At 46.3% G+C, this 21,925-nt stretch overlaps 1 protein-coding gene across 5 annotated transcripts in view; it reads right to left on the bottom strand.

The window, feature by feature from the left end:
• The window catches only part of LOC119953880 (cell adhesion molecule 1-like), a 427,713-nt gene that overhangs the window by 125,398 nt on the left and 280,390 nt on the right, over nucleotides 1-21,925 (bottom strand). For 4 of the 5 annotated variants that reach the window (XM_038778495.1, XM_038778497.1, XM_038778498.1 and 1 more), the window contains exon 2: nucleotides 10,730-10,750. The exons of the other annotated variant lie outside the window; for it this stretch is intronic. In XM_038778495.1, the coding sequence (XP_038634423.1) occupies nucleotides 10,730-10,750 (21 nt within the window). The remainder of the gene's footprint in view (nucleotides 1-10,729; nucleotides 10,751-21,925) is intronic. 5 annotated transcript variants of the gene reach the window in all.

Genomic DNA, 21,925 nt, shown 5'->3' with positions numbered 1-21,925 from the left:
AATCGGCTGTCTGAAAGAGAACCCTACCCAGTCCTGCTCCCCGTGCCTATCCCTGTAACTCCATAACCTCACCGTACCTGCACATCTTGGACACGAAAGGGCAATTTAGCATGGCCAATCCACCTAACCTGCACATCTTTTGATTGTGGAAGGAAACTGGAGCACCCGGAGGAAACCCACAAAGGTACAGAGAGAAAGTGCAAACTCCACACCCCTGGCTGGAATTGAACCCTTGTCTCTAGTGCTGTGAGGTAACCACTGTGCCACCGTGCTGCCCCCAATGCCTGTGTCCCCATGTCAGAGTCAGAATCCTCGATTCCCCTCACTTGGCCTCACTGGATTAGTTTTGCCCATCGCCGGCCTCCTGATGCAGAGATGATCCAGGTACCTCTTCATTTCTTGGTCCTGTACTCAAACCTGGTTCGATATCGGTCCTATTTGTCGAACTCCCATGCCTGGAACCCACCTGACGCCATTGCCAAAGTCCCTAACATAGAACATAGAACAGTACAGCACAGAACAGGCCCTTCGGCCCTCAATGTTGTGCCGAGCCATGATCACCCTACTCAAACCCACGTATCCACCCTATACCCATAACCCAACAACCCCCCCCCCCCTCCTTAACCTTACTTTTATTAGGACACTACGGGCAATACACACCATAGACTGTGTCACCTGGTACCAACTGTTTGGGTGCTTACACTTGTCTGGGTTTGGCGGGATCGTAGTGCGTTAGCAGGCCGGATGAAGTCAGCTTCTGTTTCACATTAGCAAACGCTTCTTCCCACCTCGCTCTCCACGCCCACTCCTGTTTTTTTTTAAGCTGGATGTGTGGGGAGGCTAAAATGTCTGCGAGGCCTGGGATGAATTTGCCAGAGTAGTTCTCTGGTCCGATAAATGATCGGAGTTTAGAGGGGTAATCTGGTGTGCGGCTTGTTTAATCACATTCCTTTTCCTCTATAGGGTGTAGACCACCCCCCCCCCCCACCCCTCCTCCACTTGATACCCCAAATAGATTACCTCTTCGGCATGAAATACCAGCGGTCTCTCGAGGTGCACGCCCGTCTCGGAGAAGCAGCAGAGCACGTCATCCAGGTTGCTGAGGTGCTCCGCCGTGCCCGTGACCAACACATCATGCAGGTAGACCGCCACATGTGGCAAGCCCCATGGAATATTCTCCATAACTTTTTTTTTAAATTTAATTTTTGCTTCTTGTCATGTCAATTCCAGCCTCAGGTGACCCGGAGTCACAACACATATGAATTAACCAATAATTCTTATAAAGATACTCAAAGCAGGGTGGCACAGTGGCGCAGCGGTTAGCACTGCTGCCTCACGGCGCTGAGGACCCGGGTTCGATCCCGGCCCCGGGTCACTGTCCGTGTGGAATTTGCACATTCTCCCCGTGTCTGCGTGGGAGGTGAATTGCAGGGCAGGTGAATTGGCCTTGTTAAATTGCCCCTTCATTGGAAAAAAAATAAGTTGGGTAAAGAAAGAAAGATACCCAAAGCCTTTGGCCCTTGGCTGCCCAATAATTACAGTCACCAGATTCGGAGGTTTAAACACAATCACTGTTTATTTATAATGAGAACTATGATGAAATACACAGCAAATACAGTAGGTTAAATATTAATAAGTACCTAACTCCTACTTTAACCCCCCTCCCCACCCTCTATATATACACACACACACAACAGACAAACACAGAGGGGTGGAAAAGGGGAAAAAACATAAGTGTAAGAGAAAGAGTCTTTGCTTTAAATGATGGTTCCTTGCATGCCTTTCTGCAGTCTGCTTGTAAATCATAGTCTTTGTTTAGCAGCCTGTATTTGCGTTTCCTGCTGTTATTTTAAACACAACGTACTCGCATCTTTCCTGGAGATTCAGAGACTTTGTTTGATCAAACCTTGCTTTCAGTTCATGGTCCGTCTTCAGGCCTCTGTAGTTTAGAAAAATGTAGTACTCACAGGCACCACGTCTTCTGGAGAAAGATAGTCGATTCGCACCAGCTTTTTTGGGGAGAGTTAGCAGATTCTGAACTTCGCCTGCGCAGCCTGTAATGGTTCTCCTGGAGATAAAATTCATCCAGGCTCTCTCCCAGTTCAGAAACACAGCCTTTCGGGAGAGAAATGGAGCAGGACCTTTTCCAGGGCTACCAGGAGTCAAATTGAAACCAAACTGAAAGCCTCGGGACTCTGAACCATCCCACGGGGATAAGATCCAACAACATTGCTCGGCACAACATCGAGGGCCGAAGGGCCTGTTCTGTGCTGTACTGTTAATCTAATCTAATCTAAACCACCCATTACCGGGCAGAGCACAGTCTTTCGGGCCAATTCATTGACCCCCCCCCAGCCAAAATCAATCAAACCGAGTCTCAGCCATCTCTTCTCACTGATGCAGCTCCAGTTACATTTCTAGCAGAAGTTAACCAACTCAGAATAGAATATTCAATACAGGGGGCGGCATTCTCTGCCAGCGTGATGCCCCGATCTGCCGGCGCCTTCCCCGACAGCGTGGGGTTGCTCCACGATGGGAAACCCCACTGACCAGCCGGCATAACGGACAATCCTGACGGCGGGTCGAGGCAGAAGTGTGGCGCGGTGGGGCCGAGAATCCAGCCCAGGACCTTTCCTGGGATCCACATGGTTCACAATATTATGTAGTCTATTGAGGTTTACGCAAGACCATTATAAATGGGAGTTTTCTATGAGATGATGTAACAAAGCTTAGTCAAACTTTACATTTCATTTCTGGGGGATTTGAGTTTTCAAAAAATGTGGTTGTCATTCTGATGCCTGAACAAGTTATAGAGCAAAGTATAATGAATAAAATTTAGGGTTCAGATTGCAGCTCCACCAACAATACACTGGAAGCAAAAACGCTTTGATTCACCTTTTGATTTCCATTCAGATTCAGTAACAGTTCAATATTAACGCATTTGAGCATCTTCAACATGACTCTCATTCCAGATATTGGTCAGGCGAGAGGAAGGAATAATCCAGATCTGCCCACTCCAATATAAGTCTCAGGCCAAATGTTGACATTTACAGACCAAACACAGATTCTGACGCTATTTTAATCTCTACCTGGTGCATAATATTTGGTCTAATTGTACTCTCTGCAGGTGACGCTTGTCATTTCTGAGCCAGGATTTGTGACAATCACAATTCCAGAATGGAATGTTTTTGGTTCAGTATTTTGCACAAGATTTACTTTCATTCTGGATAGTGACTTTGAACACCCCAGGGCTCAATTTCTTGGGAGCAGGTGGAAGTTTTTAGATTGCCGGTGGATTGGCTGTTCTAGCTCCAAGGACCCGTAGCAGTGATTTAGAAACACACTCCGGGAGACTCTTGCTGCATATCTCAACAAGAGACAACACTGGGAGAAGGCCTCATGATATTCATTTAGCTATGCAATAAATCTGAATTGCAATCATTATGTTCAAGGACCATTCTATTCTGTGTAGTATGGTGAAAGAGGTTATTCACATGCTTTGTTAATTACATTACCATTAAGAGAGAGGCTTGTGAAACTTTTATGCAGAATTGATGAGACGCCAAACAGTGAGGAACTTACTGAGTGAATTGTGAATTAGACTCATTACACTGGGAACTGTTACTCAGTAATTTGATGAGAGCGCACACACACACACACACACACATACACTAATGCAGGCTCACAACTCGAGCATTAGACAGGCTAGCTCATTGTGATGGGGCATTCCATCTGAAAGAAAGCAACGTATTTCCAAATAAGTTGCCAGAAAAGCGCATATCCATGGATAAACTCACTACATCAAGCATAAATGTTTAAAAAACAAATCAGCTTGTACAAGATTATTCTAGACGATTCACAAAGCATACAAGTCAAAGAAAGATGCGAGAGTAGGATTGTTATTGGAATTATTACTGCATGCACTCACTGCAGTTGGGGTGGGTTTGTTACCATATATATATCACTGAAACAGTACATTTAAAAAAGTACATATACACACACATACACACCCAGCAACATTGACTGACAAATAAAGTTGATAAACCCCCACTGCTTAATCTTGAAGGAAGCAGGGTTTATTAAAATTATATGATTGAGAGACTTATCTTTCTGCTACTCATTTGTCTGTTCTCCATATATTGCCAAAGAACTTTGAATGCAAAAATAACCACCTCACACAGTCTTATTTACAGTTGTCTATCTTCAGATGAATAAAAGATCAGGCGATTAGTAAGCAATTCTGTCGCCGCTGTGGAAGGGTGTACAGTTTCCAACCTCCTCACTTGTCTCCCTTCTTACTGAACAGATTGGGCAGGCCAAACAAATTAATCAGGATCCTATGGATGAGGCAGCGGAGTCAGCGTCAACTATTAGCGGCGCCGCTGTAACACCCCGCCCCAAAATGCAAACATGCCTTCAAAGCGGATCAGAAACCTGAAAATCCTGGATGAATTTTAAACATAAACATACACACAAGTACTGGGGTCTTCTTTCTAAGGCATGCAACAAAAAAGCGTGCAAAACGTCTGGGAAAAGGTAACAGGCAAAAGGTCAAACAAAAGAACTGTTAGAAAGATATTTTTTAAAAAACACACACACACACACACAATTGAAAGTATTCAGCCTTTCCAGCTGTGAACAAATCCATCTGCAAGATCAAAGCTGGTCTCTTTCTGGTTCACTGGCACCATTAAGTTTAAATGAGATTTTGGCCACAGCCTTTATCCTGATGGCTAGAGACAGGCTGCTTTAAATTCTTTTATTACCCAGCAGTAATTGGATCATTCACCCCAATCTGAATTCATCACCTCGGGCCAAATTGCAGGGATTTGAAACTCGGACAACGAGCTGAGGAATTATATCCAAATTAAAATTCATGTGCACAAGACAGGCGGTCCCTTCTCAAAGTTGTTTACTGAACAAATTTGTCAGAGTATCTGCACTGTTGGAAATTTTAATTGGGACGGAATTGTGGTCAAGGGTGGAGGTGGGGGGAGGCCTAAAAATAAACCTCGCCTCTTGGCAATTTAATTGAAGCAGTCCAAATTTTAACGTTCCCACAGAAAATTTAGAATGCAGCTTTAGCAAAACTAGGGTGGCCCGAAACCAATAGCAAACTTGCGCCACCCCCCCCCCCAAACTAATTCAATTCCTTGTAAGCTAGTCAGAAAATGTAGAGCCTGCGTCGAGACCATTCTCATGAGAGACTTTGGCATATGGTGGGGCACTAAGCATTGCTGTTTAAGGTAGAGTTGTTGCCAGCCCAGATATAAACTGAATGCTGAAGGGGAGGGCAATGGCTCAATGAAGATTGTCCGTTTTGTTTTTTAAATAAATTTAGAGTACCCAACTATTTTTTTTCCCCCCAATTAAGGGTAATTTAGCATGGCCAATTCACCTACCCTGCACGTCTTTGGGTTGTGGGGGCGAAACTCACGCAGACATGGGGAGAATGTGCAAACTCCACACAGTTAGTGACCCGGGACCAGGATTGAACCTGGGTCCTCAGCACCTGCCAACCACTGCCCCACCGTGCTGCCCCATGATTGTCCATTTTGAACCTGAACAAATAAACTTGCATTTAAATAGCACCATAGCTCATGACTCGGATAATTTCCTATTTGTTTATTTGTCTGTGATGAAAGTTCTTTCTACTCTCTGCTCTAGCCTATACGAGCATACAATTTTGGACTGTTGTAGGCTCCTTGAGCTTGCTTCACTATTCAATAGCACCATGGCTAATTCAGTTCCACTCCACAGTCCTGGCAACCCCATAACCCTTCACCACCTTGTTTATCAAGAATCTACCCAGCTCGGCCTTAAAAATATTCAAAGACTCCGCTTTTGAGGGTTGCAGAGACTAAATTCAGAGAATAAACTCTCCTTGTCTCCGCCTTCAGTAAGCCATTGCTTATTTTTAAACCGTTGCCCCTAATTCTAGATTCTCCCACAAGAGGAAGCATCCTCTCTATAGCCACCTCTCTGTCAAGACCCCTCTGACCTTTAAGGTCTCAATCAAGTCACCTCTTACTCTTCCAAACTCCAGTGGATACAAACCTAACCTCTCCACACATTCCTCAAAAGACAATCTGCCCATCCCTGGGATGAATCGAGTGAATGTTCTCCGAACTGCTTCTAACATATTTACATCTTAAATTCGGAGAGTAATACAACTCCAGGTGTGGTCTCTCCAATACCTTGTACATCTATCTGAAGCACAACATCCCTACCATTTGCAGTCAATTCCCCTCACAATACATTGTTGGTGATATTAACAAATGCTCAAATGGTTTACCGGAGCTACAACTTCTGCTGAAAGAAAGTGAACAATGGAAGCATACAGCACTGGAGGAAGCGTTCAGCCCCTCATCTTTATGTCTGTTTCATTTACTAGAGGAGACCAAGATCATGGAATCCCTACAGCGCAGAAGGAGGCCATTCAGCACCAACCCGCTGAAAGAGCACCATACCTAGGCCAACTCCCCCCATCCTATCCCCATAACCCCACCTAACTTGCGCATCTTTGGACTGTGGGAAGAAACCAGAGCACTCGGAGGAAACCCAGGCAGACACTGGAAGAACGTGCAAACTCCACACAGTCACCCAAGGCTGGAATTGAACCCGGGTCCCTGGCACTCTGAAACAAGAGTGGTAACCACTGTGCTACCGTGACGCTCATTGAGAATGTTGTTTTGGATGAATAGCTTTGCCCTGTGGTCATCTTCAGAGCTCATTTTGAAGATTTGCTGGGTATCCTTGGGGAGAATGGTGGAGGAGCATGAGAGAGTTCTTGCATTTGGAAGAGCTCTTTCCCTGGTAAGGGCCCTCATGGCACGTCGTTTATCCTGACAGGTCTGAGAGGTAAGGGCCGGGCAAGATGTGCCCATGAGCCTAGCCCCTGGCGAGCAGTGGGAGACGAGTTCCCGATTGAGTTTGAAAATTGGCTGCCATACTTTAGTAATCTTGATTTGCAGGCTGGATGCATCAGGCTTGCCCGGCAGACAGGAGTCATGGCCTGGGGTAGGTCGGGCACCCTGATCACTGGCCCTATATTAGTTTATCCTTGATGCTCGTCTCGAGGGGTTGGAGTGGATCACGACATCCCCCTTGGCTGGGGCCTAGGCTGTGCGTTGCTTGGTGCCAGAGCAGCGGCATGGTGGAAGTGAAGGTGCTTCGTTCATTGGAATTAGAGGTCCTGTGGAGCGTTTGTTGATCCTGTCTTGGTGTCGGCCTTCTCAAGAAACAGAGGTGGTGTTATTATCCTGCAATTCTTCTATAATCCTGGATGTTATTCCCTCATGATTATGTGGTTGACTACTTATTGTTGTCTTTTCTCCTGCAAGGGCGTGTGAAATGTGAGCATGAGGGTGAGCGACGTTTGTAATTCTGTTCCAGCAAATATCATATTGAGCCGATTATGCGAAATGTGGATGCGCACAGCTTCACTCCTTTTTGCCATTATGCATTATAATCCTTGTAGCAATGGGAGGGGAGTGTTTTCTTGACACCTCTTATCTTGTTTATAATGAAAATTAGCGGAGCCAGGGCTGGGTGATGGGTGGATGGTGGGGGTGGAGTTGGATTATCGGGTTAGTCAAGTCTTCACTGAGATTGAGGACAGCTACCTAGTTAGGGCACCATTTTGAATTTAATAATCTGTGTCTTTCTCCTTTGTTGGCCAGGGCAGGTTATGTATCCTAGGGATGATTGGGTTCCTTCTGACTCTTCCTTGAGGGTGGTGATTTGAGATTTTCCTCTGAGCCTCTAAAGAGCCATTAGTGTGGGAGAATATGAGTGATGGCACACGCTTGGTTAATCATTGGTCGGTCTGTTGGAAGCGTTTGTTTTTTGGATCCTTCCTGTGATGGCGGACAGCGCTGGGTGATATCTTTAGATCATTCTGGGCGTTCTTCCCTTAGGGGTTATTTTCCTGTTTTTCCTTCCTCTTCATCTGGGTGAGCATGGTGCTGTTACTAACCCTGGTTCGATCAGTGGTTTAGGGAGATTCCCCTGATTGTACCAGGGAGGAGGGAATCATCCCCTCCTCCCAGGACACCTAATTATTGGGTGTCATAATGATTCCTCTTCTCTTTGGTGATTGGGGTCACCCTGGTTGGGTGATATACTTGATCCAGTATAAATGGAAGCGGCGCACTGCCCTGGAGGTTGTTGGAAAGATGCAGGTCCGGCTGGGATGTGGGTGCTGGGGTGTACTGGACGTCTTGGGACTATTAATTCCTGTGTGTCAGGAGCTGCTGGGCTTGGCCAGGTCCGGTTCCGTGGCTGGTATCCTGTTGCCCGCTGGAGCTTGGGATGTTCCTCCTTGAAGGTGCCTATTTGGGACGTCCTGAGGCTCTGGGTATTGCTTCTTTGGTACACCTGTATGTTGGCTGATATCCTGTTGCCCCCCCCTGTGGGGGGAGTGGTGGTGGTGGTGGTGGTGGGGGGGGGGGGGGGGGGGGGACGCTCTCTTGGTTGAATGAGCAGCTTGTACTCCTCCTCATTAATGGGTGATCAGCAGGCACCTGGGAAATGTGGAACCAGGGTTGGACCCTGATCCTTTGTCATCCTGTGGTTTACTTCTAACTACTTTTCCTTTCTGTTTTTCATGGGAGGCCTTGAAGGCTTGATCATAATCTGAACATGTTGTTGGTCCTCTCTGTACAAATGTATGGAGTGATGTTGGTTCTGCTCTGGGCTTGAAACTGGGGTTAAGTTGCGTTGTGTGGTACATATGTTACTCCCCATTATAACTGGGATTTTTGCACATTTTGTTTGTTTTCTTTTCTTTTGTGAGGGTGGGTGTAAAGAATCAGTGATTGATTCCTACATGGGTCCAGTTGTCAGAGGTTTGGTATCAGAGGAGAGGAGGGTGTGGTGTGTCATTGGTGCTGCTGGAGTAGAGGGAGATATATATTGGTGCTACTCGAACATGGTAGGGTACTGTGTACTGAACGTTTGTGGGAGGGTGTGCACCATTTTACCATGTCTTCTTGGCTTCATCCTGTTTCTTCCTTGGTCTCTAGTGGGGCGAATTGAGGCATCTAGCTGTGTTAATGATTGTCTTGAGCCATTTATAAAGTTGTTCTCCTGTTCCCTCCCCACTGTAGTCTTGTATGTTGGTGTCGGTTAGCTCAGTAGGCTGGACGGCTGCTTCATGATCTGGAGCGATGCCAACAGAGCAGGATCAATTCCCGTACCGGCTGAGGCTATCCACCAAGGCTCTCAACTTCACCCCTCGCCTGAGGTGTGGTGACCCTCAGGTTGAACCACCACCAGCCAGCTCTCTCACAAAGCAGCTTATGGTCCTGGGGACTGTGTGGGCGATTTTCATTCATGCACGTTGAGCTGTTTTCCCTTGCTTTCTGCAACGTATTTATTTTCCAATTTAGTTGGATGGTTTGCAAAAATGTAAAACTTTAATAAATACACTTCAACAAAAGAAATTGAGCGGTTTGCTCAACAAGAGCAAATTACAGAAGACCGTGAGGGCCATACGGTGCCCCAGTGGGCGGCTGGCAGAAAATATATTCGCGCTGGTGATTCCCCACGTTAAGCTGCATGTCAGAGGAGTGATCCAATGAGGCGGTATATATATTTTCCACACGAACAAGGAAGGAACGTGAAAGGTGGCGCATTTCCCTCTCTCCTCCCACAATCTTGCCAAGGGCTCAAAAGGCGCCTGGGATCAGCCCTGTGGACTGGGTAGTCATGTCGAACAAGGGGAAATTACTTTCATGAAAAAAAATCTTTTTAAGAATGGTAGCTTGAGTTGAAGCTACTGAAAAACAGTCTGCATTCGCAATGCAAAGCAGCTCCCCTGTACAATAGTCAACTTGGCCATCAGAACACTGCAAGCAGTTACCATAACACCCGCATAAATATTCATCTTATAACAATCATATTTGTCCAAAAAAAAACAAATAGGCAGAACATTCTAGCTACACTGCATTATCCATACACGTTTACTTGCCTCATAGTTGTTATGCATGCACGGTTACAATCTGTGCCCTCAGCCCAGCTACAAGCTAATTTCCCAAGCTTTTCATTTCAACCTGGCAGCTGAAACACTGCTTTGCCCAGTTTAAAATGCAAACCAGCAGAATGTCACCAATGGCCGGTGGGAAACCGGATGCCTCCCAGAGCTGGGCGTGCTATAGAAATGCAAGTTGTTGTTCTAGAGTGGCCACGTTTAAAACAGAAAAGGGGGCAAAAGCTTGTATCGGCCCTTTCAGTCTGCTATCGGGTTCCCATGGCAATCACTGGAGCGCACAGCTTTTGATGTTAAATTTACTTAAGGAGCCCTTAAAGTGTTACCGTGGGTGGACAAAAAACACATTGCAAGTTCCTATTGCTGAGATTTAGCTTTAACCCTCCCATGGGTTCCTCACGATTGACAAGTTTAATCGGGAAATTTAATTCAAGCAATCCACCATTCCAAATGAAATTATCAATTTTTGAATTGTGGGTTATTCCTTCACTTGGTGGTGGTGGGCTGACACAAGATCAGAATCCAAGCTGTGCGGCATCATTAATAATTGCATCTTTATACCCCCAGCACCAGATCTCAAGTTGCCATTTTAAAGCAGGCACACAAAATGAATGAATATTGTGTGGATTGGTACAGCCAATTCGGAGCACTTTTCCCTTTTGAAGTAGTTCCCAGGTGAGACAGAGAGAGAGAGAGAGAGAGAGACCAAGCTTATGAAATGCATTTGTTCTTCTCTACCTTCGATTTCTTGTGCAGCCCCTGTGAGAACAGAGCGGTTTGGGTAGAAGAGGAGGAAAAAGACAGAAGAAAAACAAGTTTAGAAGTCAGCATTAGCCACGTGTGATTAAAGCTCTTCCAAAAACAAGCAATCATGAGAACATGAATAACGCTCAAGGTTTAGTGATAACCTGTGGAGAGGGAAGCTTGCTGCACGGCACAGAGAAAGCAAAGCAGTCATTAATGCGATAAGGTGCACAGTGTGTACTTAACACATCTATTCGGCTCCAAGACCAGACAGCTAGTGAAGCCCAATACAGGCTCTTATTTTCTTTCTTCCTCAAGTCCAAACCCACGCCAATGTTTCATGACAAAAATTTAGAGGATTTAACATCTTGACATCCCAACAATTTCCTGTTTGGGCAGACATCATGACCTAGAAATGATTCAATTCCTCAGGAAAAGAAAAGGCATGCAACATTCCCTCAGATCACAACAGAAGTACATTTTTTATGCCTTGTATCAAGAACTGCATCAAAGTGTTTTTTTCCTGCAAATCACAGCTGTTATGTTGATGGATCAAAATGCAAGCTCATTAACACAGATTCTCTGTCAAGCCCACTGACTAAAGTACAATGTGTAGTTGGTGCTCCTGAATCACAATAATGGTTGACAAACAAGCAACCTGATAATGCAATACTGAATTAGCTTGACAGAAATGCTAACAAATCTTCACTTTATAACCTGCTCAGTATACATTGGTGCTCACACATCTGGAAGTCAACCCGAGTGCGTCTTGAGCCTTTTGAAAATCCAGCCAATGGCAGGTGACCTACGTGCAACTCTGTAGACAGCGGAAGTATAAATAGTGGCAATGGCTCCTCACATGCTAAGCTGTAGACCTTTGCCCAATGATTGGAGGATGAAAGGAGGGGAAAATAGTTGGCGGAAGAAGGCAATCAAATAACAGAGCAGGCTGACGTGCCTCCCAGGATTCAAATCGAGAGGGCATAGTACAGAAGTGAGAGGGAAGCTTTCTCAGTCAAGCAACGACCACAGGGATATTCGAGAGAAGTAAAATATGCAAAATCAAGATGATTGCTTGGCAGTTTCCCCCATTGCTTTGTACATTTATCCCAAAAGCAAAGCCTTCATAGCTATGTGACTTGCTACACTGAATAAACACAGAGGAATTTTGAGCTAAATATTGGTAAAATCCTGAAATCCCTTTAACCAACACATTTCAAAATAGAAAGAACAAATCTAAAAGTCAACAGGCAATGCAATTTTTCTGAAAAGATTGTCAGACTCGGCTTTATAAAAAATGCTCACGGTCTCCATAGCAACGACCTCATAAGGTCCGCCAATAAGTAACTGAAAAGTCCAAATCTGCTATTACAAGAAAGGTCAATACAGGCAGTTAAAATACTTCAACCATGTAATTTTTTTTTGAAGTGCATCAGATAAATTATATTTACTGTTCAATCCCCAGTTGTGTTTATTCCAGGTGCATCTACAGCATAACAATGCAGCAATCTCAATTCACTGGTCGGCAAAGAGCAATCGACTCAATCTCCTCTCCTCACCCACTTCATAACTTTGTCTGTGTGCTTATCTACTGGAGAAATGTTAGCACTCAATGATGGAGCTCAGCATCAAACGTTGGCATATTGTACTGTGGTATTTCACGGTGGAAACAGAGAAACGCTCCATCCACTCAGTCCCAACAAAATGACTTGACTTCAACCTCAATATCGCCGCAGTGACATTTTGCAAATGAGTGAGCATTGCAAACTAATGGAGCAAGCTTGCTAATAAATTATTTACTGAAATCTATTGGCCCCTGCTTACAACAACAATCATAATCCAAATGCAAATTGCACAGGATCAAAGTAGAAACAAAACACCAACTTACAAAATCAAGATAGATAGAAGAAAGCCCACTCTTTTGGCCATTTTAGATCAGAGAATGAGACGGTTCCCATAGAGCAACATTCAATTGTTTCTTAAATAATGCAAGGGTTTTTCTTCTACTATTCTCAGCAAAGACCATTCCATGTGGTGCTCATTCCATCGAGAAAAATCTCTGATATTAATCTGGAGTTTGCCTTCCCTCACATCAATCTGAAGTAATTTTCTGCATTTACCTTCTCAACACTAATATTTTATGCAAGGCCACCTCCCCCTTAGTCACTCCCTATCAAAAATGTAGAGGCCAACTCCCTCTCGCATTTTATCACACCTTAGACTTCAGGTAGAGGCAGAGTGAATTTTAATTCCTGGTGGGAGTTCAACTCAGATTCGAATGCCAGGGAGATTTTTAACTCATGATTCCCAGCCGCGAGCTGCTTGACCAGCCCAGAGATCCCCAGCTCCAAGGCAAGTCTTGGAGAGAGGATGGAATGAGGCGTCTTACAACTGAGGAATGTGGGGGAAAATCAGGGCAATAAAGAGTTGGAGGAGGATGTGTTGATGAAAGGGGGGGGGGGGGGGGGGGGGGGGGGGAACAGCTGGAGATGCACTCCCGCTCCTCTGTGTCCCTCTAAGTAGAGTTTTCCCTTTGTAAGTTATCTTTCATATGACTCAGAACTGGTTAAAATGCTATTTGAACCCTTGTGTGTCACTGCATTTGTTTACTACATCTATGGTGGCAATGGTAAAATCGCGTACTGGAGAGGAGAGGGAATTAGAGCCAATCCATTTTAACCCCACTCTCCACTCCATTCCCACTGATTGGAGAAGACTCACCCTTAGGAATCATCTTCTTAATTGAATTGCCGCCAAGGCTTATATCACTTCTCCGATCACTAGAATTGGAACAGTTCTTATGCCTGCATGGTTTAAGCCGTCCTCTCACTTGCCCTCTATTCAATTGAGTATCTAGGTCCAATCCAATTCATTGATTGTCATTCTGCATCGGTTGGTCTAATTTAATGCCAAGTCTACCGTTTCATTGTTGGTTGGATTGATGTTCTTTGCCATTTTTAAAATAAATTTAGAGTACCCAATTTTTATTTTTCCAATTAAGGGGCAATTCATTGTGGCCAATCCACCTAGCCTACACATCTTTGGGTTATGGGGTGGAACCCCCGCAGACACGGGGAGAATGTGCAAACTTCACACAGACAATGATCCAGGGGCCGGGATCGAACCTGGGACATCGGCGCCGTGAGGCAACAGGGCTAACCCACTGCGCCACCGTGCTGCCCAACCATGCCTTTTTACTTATATATGTAATTTTATACTTACCCCCATTGAATTTTATTGGTCATTGTTCTTATTCCTTACAACCGTGGCCAAGTAAATATTTTAGTCTTCCCCTGATTGCATCTAATTATACAGACCTTCAAGGAACAGCATTCATTTTTTAAAAAATTTAGAATACCCAATTAATTTTTTCCAATTAAGGGACAATTTAGCGTGACCAATCCACCTACCCTGCATATCTTTGGGTTGTGGGGGTGAAAAGTGTGTCCTCACTTCCTGTCCCCGTCTATTTATATGGCTCTCCCGTGCCCCCTCTAGTGTTTGCTCAGTTGTATTGCATCTAGTTAACTTGTGATCACCACAAAACCCACGCAAACACAGGGAGAATGTGCAAATTCCACACGGACAATGACCCAGAGACGGGATCGAACCTGTGACCTAGGCGCCGTGAGACTGCAGTGCTAACCACTGCGCCACTGTGCTGCCCTAACAAACAGCATTCATGACTATGCACAAACACAGAAGAGAGTTTTATTCAAGTTAATCTGAAAAACTAAGTTTCTCTAGCACGTTGACCAACAAATGCCCCTCAACAATCCATCACCAGCAGATTATTTGGTCATTTATTTCATTGCCGCATGTGGGACCTTGCCACGTGCAAATTGTCGGTTACATTTGCTTCCAGCGGGATATTCCAGTCTGCTGACACCTCCAGTGTCAATGTGGCTTCTCTATGTATTTGTCTTTCTCCATGGCATTGTTGAGTGGACCAGATATCCCTCCAGTCAGCACAGAGACATCACGGGTGGGATCGCCCGGTCCCACAGACGGCGTAACCCTGCACGGGTTTTCACGAGGGGTGCATTTCAACGGAAAATCTGGCTGACAGCGGCAGGACCGGGTAATCCAGTCACCAGCCAGTGGCGGGTCGCTTCCGCTGCCACAAAACACGCAACGGTCTCCGCGGAAAATCCCGCCTCATACTTTTACCATCTCGCCAGCAAAACCGGCGTTCATGCCACTTCAGTTTAGAATTACAACTCGTGCTTTTGTCTCGGGTGTCCAATATTCTCACGGTAGAAATGTGGGCTGTCAGCAGCTTTAACAGTAATGCTTCAAATACAGCGCAGGGTCACGCTGAGTCTCATTTCAATTTGATCCCCGGTCTATGTGAGCAGATCTCAGAGAGGCCAATAGCTGGGCCGGTGACTGGCATCAACAAAGTGCAGAGAAAATAAATTCAGTCACAGTTCCTGCTTCTGATGTGATGAGGCACTTCAGTTACATAAATAAATTGGAGTAGTTGGGGTTATGTTCCTTGACAATGTTGAGAGGAAATTTGATCGGGATATTCAAAATCATGATGGGTTGGGGCAGAGTAGGTTGGGAAAACTCATTCAGACGTTCTCATTGGCGGAAGGATTGCGAATGAGAGAGGACAGATTTACAGCAATTGGCGGAAGAAACAATGGCGATTTGAAGAAAAACGTGTTCACACAGCTAGTGGTGAGGAATGCATTGTCCGAAACTGCGTTGGTGGCATCAACCAAGGCAGCGATTTTTATTTCATTTCATTTAATTCATTCATGAGGGAACTGGATTATGATCTGAAAAGGAAGAGCCTGCAAGGTGGGGGGGGCGGGGGGGGGGGGGTGTTGCTCATCCAGAGAACCGGAATGGGGACAACAGGCCAAGACGTCTCCTTCTGTATGGCTCCACAGTCCCAGGGGGCTGTAGCTTGCCCTCTTCTTTGAGAGCTGACTGGTGGTGATTTAACCCGAGGGTCACCACACCTCAGGCGAGGGACACAGCCGAGAAGGCCGGAACTTCATGAATAACCTCAGCCGGTATGGGAATTGAACCCACGCTGTTGGCCTCGCACCGCATCGCAAAAACGGCCGTCGAGCCAACTGAGCTAGCGTTCTAGTAACCCACACTAGAATGTATACACAGCGTGTGTATTGGAAAGAATAGGCTTGGGCTCAGCTACAAGGATTCCCACGGTCAGACACCGCTTACGTTCACGTGAGAAGATTTGGCTCCACAGAGTGCCTGACCCATGTGGAAAGGTACCCCAGCATGAATCAATGTCTTCAGTGGATGGGGAGGGGGAAAATGGGGGAAAGATATCAAAAGAAACCACCAGTAGAAGTAGCGCAGAATTCAGAGTTTGAACAAAACTGTCTGCTTGCTTTATTTGCTGTTGACGTCACTCTCCAACGTCAATGAAAAGAATTGTACACCTCTGCTCAGAGCTCAATTGTGGTAACTACCCTACCATCTCTGCCGCAGGGACATTGTGACCTGATCTGTACAAATGCAGAAACACAGCGAGAACTGTGGACAGCTTCTGAATATTAACAGTCACCACAAAGTGTGAAGCCGCCGACTTCCTTTGTGACAGAACAAATGTACAACACAAGCAGCAGAATAGGCGCTTCCTACAAAAGTCACACGGAGGAACACATTACCAAGAGGCTGAACACAAAAACTTACCCCCCAGACGCACTGTACCTGTGAAAAGAAATCTGCACTCACAAATCAATGCTATGAGAATGTGCCACATGGTGTCGAGTGTATGACTATGGAGACCGTGTTGGTACACCAGGATGCTGTGGAACATTTGCTGGGTTTCTGCCTGCAGCTCCCCCAGATAGTAACATTTCCATCTCAGGCATGTTTACAGAAGATTCAGGAAATCAGAGCAAGCTGCAGGCATTTACTGGCCGGCAACAGCTGCGGTGAATGGTGCGTGGAGATTGTTAACGTTGGAATTATGTGGCAGTGGAGATCACATTTTAAGTTGGGAATCAAGAGCAGCTGTCCCCAGTTGGGGAGATATTAGGGCTCCATTACAAGAAATGCTGAGAGGATGTTTTCCCTCATGGGAGAGTCTAAGACCAGAGGGCATAGTCGCAGAATAATGGGGTGCCAATTTAATTCTGGTGCCAATTTAGGACTGACCACAATAAGAAGTCTTACAACACCAGGTTAACGCCCAACAGGTTGTTTGGAATCACTAGCTCTCGGAACGTAACTTCTTCATCAGGTGAGTGTCTCGGTTGAAGAAAGAAACAGTGAAGGAGCTGCGCCGGTATCTCCACATCACGGCTACCAATTTAAGAATGAGGAGAGGAGGAATTTCTTCTCTCTCAGAGGGTTGAGAGTCTTTGGAACTCCTTGCTACGTCCCACCCACCCGCTCCTCCAACCACTGTCTGCCCCCACCTGTGACAGGGAGCTGTGGGAACAGGGTCCTTGTGCATGTTTACGGCCGAGATAGATTTTTGATCAGTACGGGAATCGAGGGTTGCCGGGAGAGGGCAGGAAAGTGGATTTGAGGAATGGCAAAGCACGGTCAAGGGGCCAAACAGCCTACTCCTGTTCCTATTTCTTATGGTCTTATAGGATAGAAAAAGGTGTTCACACTGGGTGTTGGGGGGAATTGGAAGAGTCTGCATCTTTACTCTGCAGGCTTGGATGGGTGGGTGAGGGGTTGCAGAGACTAAGCCCTGCATGGGTGAAGCCCGAGCGAGGCACACCCATTATTGGGACTCATGTCATTTGGTGGTTGAGCTGTTGTCAGTGAGACAAAAGGTCCTCTACCAACTTGCCTCTGCCACACAGCGCGGCCTCCCCCACCCCCGCCATGGTTACAAAAATCCATGATGAGGCCTTGGACATCATGTACCACTTTCTACACCTTGGGAGCTTATTGTCAACAAGGGCAGACATTGATGATGTGGTTCAACACCACCTTTGGTATATTAGCACACCCTTCAATCACCTGAGGAAGCAAGTGTCTGAAGACCAGGGGCAGTAGTCATGCCCACCCTCCTATATGGCTCAGGGACGTGGATTATGTACATCAGGCACCTCAAAACCCTGCAGAATTACCACCAGCGTTGCCTCCACATGCTCCTGCTAATCCATTGGCAGGGTAGTTCTCGCTCAGGCCAACATCCTCAGCATCGAAGCATTGACCACACTCAATCTGCTCCGCTGGGTGGGCCACATCGTCCACAGGCCTGACGCAAGACTCCCGAAACAAGTGCTTTACCTGGAGCTTCAGCACAGCAAGTGTGCTCCAGGAGGGCAGAGCTCCAAGGACACTGCAAAGCCTCCTTGAAAAAGGTCGACGTCCCCACCGACACCTGTGAATCCCTGGCCCACGGTCGCCCAAAGTGGAGGAAAAGCATCAGAGAAGGAACTGAACACCTCGAGTTTCAACACCGGGAACAAGCTGAAGCCAAGTGTTGACAGTGAAAGGAGGGGGTGGCAACCCAGGCACCCCACCCACCCGCTCCTCCAACCACTGTCTGCCCCCACCTGTGACAGGGACTGTAGGTCGTGCACGGGAGTCCTCAGTCACAAGAAAACTCATTTTGTTTTGAAGTGTGGAAGAAAGTCATCCTCAAATCAGAGGAACTGCCCAAGAACAGGAGCTACAGTCAGTAAAATGCAGACCTCAGGTAAGTGATGGAGGGGTGACCAGGAAGGAGAGGGGGCCTAGACTGAGGGGGGGGGGGTGGTGGGTGCCCAGGGTTAAGCAGGTGCCAGATAGGTCCACATGAATTGAACATGGGGTCAGCAGCACTCCAGCAAACTGGCTCCACATTCAGTCCAAAGATGTGCAGGTTCAGTGGATTGGCCATGCTAAATTACCCCGTAGTGCCCTCAAGGTTAGGTGGGGTTGCTGGGTTACGGCGATAGGGTGGAGGTATGGGCTTAGGAAAGATGCTCTTTCCAAGGGTTAGTGCAGTCTCGATGGGCTGAATGGCCTCCTTCTGCACTGTAAATTCTATGATTCAGGTTAGCATATTTTAATATGGACCGTTGCAGGTTGTATCCACTACTTCTGGACCTGGCTTTCCTTAGTCTAGTCTGCACAGGCTGTCCCGCAGCCAACAACCCTTTCAGGTATACAATGATAATTTGGGCCTTTACCATTATAGAGGGTGACGTACTTCTGGCTTATGGTAAGCATGAAATTCTTGTCTGGTCATATTGGAGACTTAAGAGGCCATATAGTGCCCAGTAAATGGGCAGTGAATTCCTGGGTCCAGATCAGGCAAGAGGGAGCGGAGACCAAGGATGACACATACAAAAAGTGTAGGGGAGTTCAAAGATGATGCAGAGGGAAATCCAAAACAGCAGAGAATGGGGGAGGGGAGGAAATTCAGACAGGAATCTGCTCTTTCCGCCATTTTGATTGCGTACACCTGACAATTGGAATGTCATCCAATTGGACACCCACTCAATCCTCCAGGTATGAGAGCTCCCTTCTGGCTTCACTCTTGACCAAAGCGAAGTCTGGTGATCGATGGGACTTTTATCAGGCACTTCACTGGTTACAGCCACGTCCCACGTGAAAAACAGCACAATTTGTGTCAGCGAGAAACAACTCAGCAAAGTTCTGTGCTGTTTCCCAGGATAAAAGGCAAACGATGCACTTGTAGCAGTGTATGTGGAACAGATTGGTCCACATGAGATTAAAACGTCACATCAACTAAAGCTCAGCATTGATTTTGGTTCTCTTATTTTGTTGGTTCAGGCTTTTAAAATTAAAACTTTTGAGAAAGGTTGTGAATGGAAGAGGAAGGGCGGAGGTGAGCACAAAGAACATACATAGTTGGAGAGCCTTAGCCATCGTGCGGTTTCAGCTCACCCAGACATTCGACTCGCTTTGCAACAGTAACGTTTTAATGCAGACGGTTGCCATGGCTTTTCGACAAAATGACTTTTGTTGCGTTGGTTGTTTTTGGCAGCATTAAGGAAATGAGCTTCCTTGACAATTAATAGCCCTGTTCCCTCCAGGGCACACGACAGACTGTTGCCACTGCAGAGTGTTCCTGCTCATCACCAGACTGGCCTCCACGAGAGAAGGATTTATGTCCTATCATCATTTCTGCGATCATGCTCCCGTCCTGCCACTCGGCGTCATGCTGATAGACAAGAGTGCTACTCTGATGGATGAAAGGTCCGATGAAAGGACAACGCCACCTGCAGCCGTTCAAAAAAGGCAATAGGCTTAGAATTCATCAAATACTACACAGCACAGAAGAAGTGTGAAACATGATGACTGGAGTGAGGCTGGATGCTTGCACGCCGCACTGTGGTATGTCAGCGCACAAAGGTTATACATTGCAAAAAGCAATAAAATTGCCACTTTGACAACTTAAAATGTGACTATAAGGATGAGAGTTTCCCCGTGTCTACAGCAGTTGAGGGGGGGGGGGGGGGGGGGGGGGGGGGGGGGGGGAGCCACAGCGACCTTTCCAGTGATGTGGACTTTACTGAGAAGCGGTTTCAAAAAGAGAGCTTTGAACTTTGGTTGATCCAAATCAATTTGTAACACAACCGGGGAGGGAATGGTTTTTCACATTAATCTTAGCAAATTGCAGAATGCTTCCTGTTGCTCTCATCACTTTCAGAAACTAACGCTGGTCAATACATTAACACTTGGGCTGTCAACATAAGGCCCTGGCAACTGTATCCAAGACGACGAGGAGAGACATTTGTTCTTGCACGTTCCGGTATCGGATCATCATTCTGCTTTTCTCACTGGCGATGGCACCAATTGCCAAAGAAGAAATAGACAGGCCAAGCGTTTGTCAGCCTGAACTTGCTGCAATGGTCAGGACAAAGTAGAATACAGGCTTCGCCTTCATTCAGTAAATTTTGCTCCAGTAAACTACCACCTTAAGTACAAATTTCAGACAGGGCAGATCAAATAGTGAAGAAGCGAACAAATCCAGAATAAGACTGTTCTCTTCTGACTCCAGACAATTACCTATACTTTGGATGGGTATTGCTTTTGGAGGGGTGGGGGACAAACCGTTGCAGTCACTCGCCATTATCAATCACGCCCACTTTCACTCACAGAATATCTGGCTACAGAAAAGGCAGCCAATCCCCCTGTTCACATACTCAGACACATGGCGGCACGGTAGCACAGTGGTTAGCACTGGTCCTCCACAGCGCCATTATTAATGTTAGGGGCTGGTTTAGCACAGTGAAATGAAATGAAAATGAAAATTGCTTATTGTCACGAGTAGGCTTCAATGAAGTTACTGTGAAAAGCCCCTAGTCGCCACATTCCGGCGCCTGTCCGGGGAGGCTGGTACGGGAATCGAACCGTGCTGCTGGCCTACCTTGGTCTGTGTTCAAAGCCAGCGATTTAGCCCAGTGAGCTAAACCAGTGGGCTAAGCAGCTGGCTTGTAAAGCAGAACAAGTCCAGCGGCACGGGCTCAATTCCTGTACCAGCCTCCCCGAACAGGTGCCGGAATGTGGCGACTAGGGGCTTTTCACAGAAACTTCATCTGAAGCCTATTTGTGACAATAAGCAATATTCATTCGTATTCATTATTCATTCCCGGCTTGGGCCACTATCTGTGCGACATCTGTACATTCTCCCCATGGCTGTGTGGGCTTCCTCCGACTGCTCCGGTTTCCTCCCTCAAGTCCCGAAAGACGTGCTCGTTTGTTAAATTGGACATTCTAAATTCTCCCTCCGTGAACCCGAACAGGCGCCGGAATGTGGCTACGGGGGCTTTTAACAGTAACTTCATTGCAGTGTTAATGTAAGCCTACTTGTGACACTGATCAAGATTTTTATTATTACTCAGCTGAGGGTTTCGCAAGAATAAAAGAAAGAAAATCGATGGACAAGTCAAATAATCTTATCGCAAACAAATTCTGTTTTCTTGACTCCAAACACTACCAAATAATCTTCCCCAAAGTGAACTGCAAAAGGGAAAAGTGAGCTTCCAATAAACTTTCACAAAATTTGGTGCTAATATATTAAAAATGGAGAGATGGTGGCATAGTGGTGTTGTCACTGTATTCGTTATCGAGAGACCCATGGGGACATGGGTTCAAATCCCACCACGGAGGCTGGCCGAATTTTAGTGAACACGCCTGGAATTGAAAGCTAGTCTCAGTAATGGTGACAACAAAACCGTCATCAATTGTTGCAAAAACCCATCTGGCTCCTGAATAGACTTTAGG

Source organism: Scyliorhinus canicula, chromosome 19 (genome assembly GCF_902713615.1).
Source record: "Scyliorhinus canicula chromosome 19, sScyCan1.1, whole genome shotgun sequence".
NCBI classification, from domain to species: domain Eukaryota; kingdom Metazoa; phylum Chordata; class Chondrichthyes; order Carcharhiniformes; family Scyliorhinidae; genus Scyliorhinus; species Scyliorhinus canicula.
The sequence above is the reverse complement of the archived record's forward strand: the minus strand, read 5'-3'. Positions and strand labels throughout refer to the sequence as shown.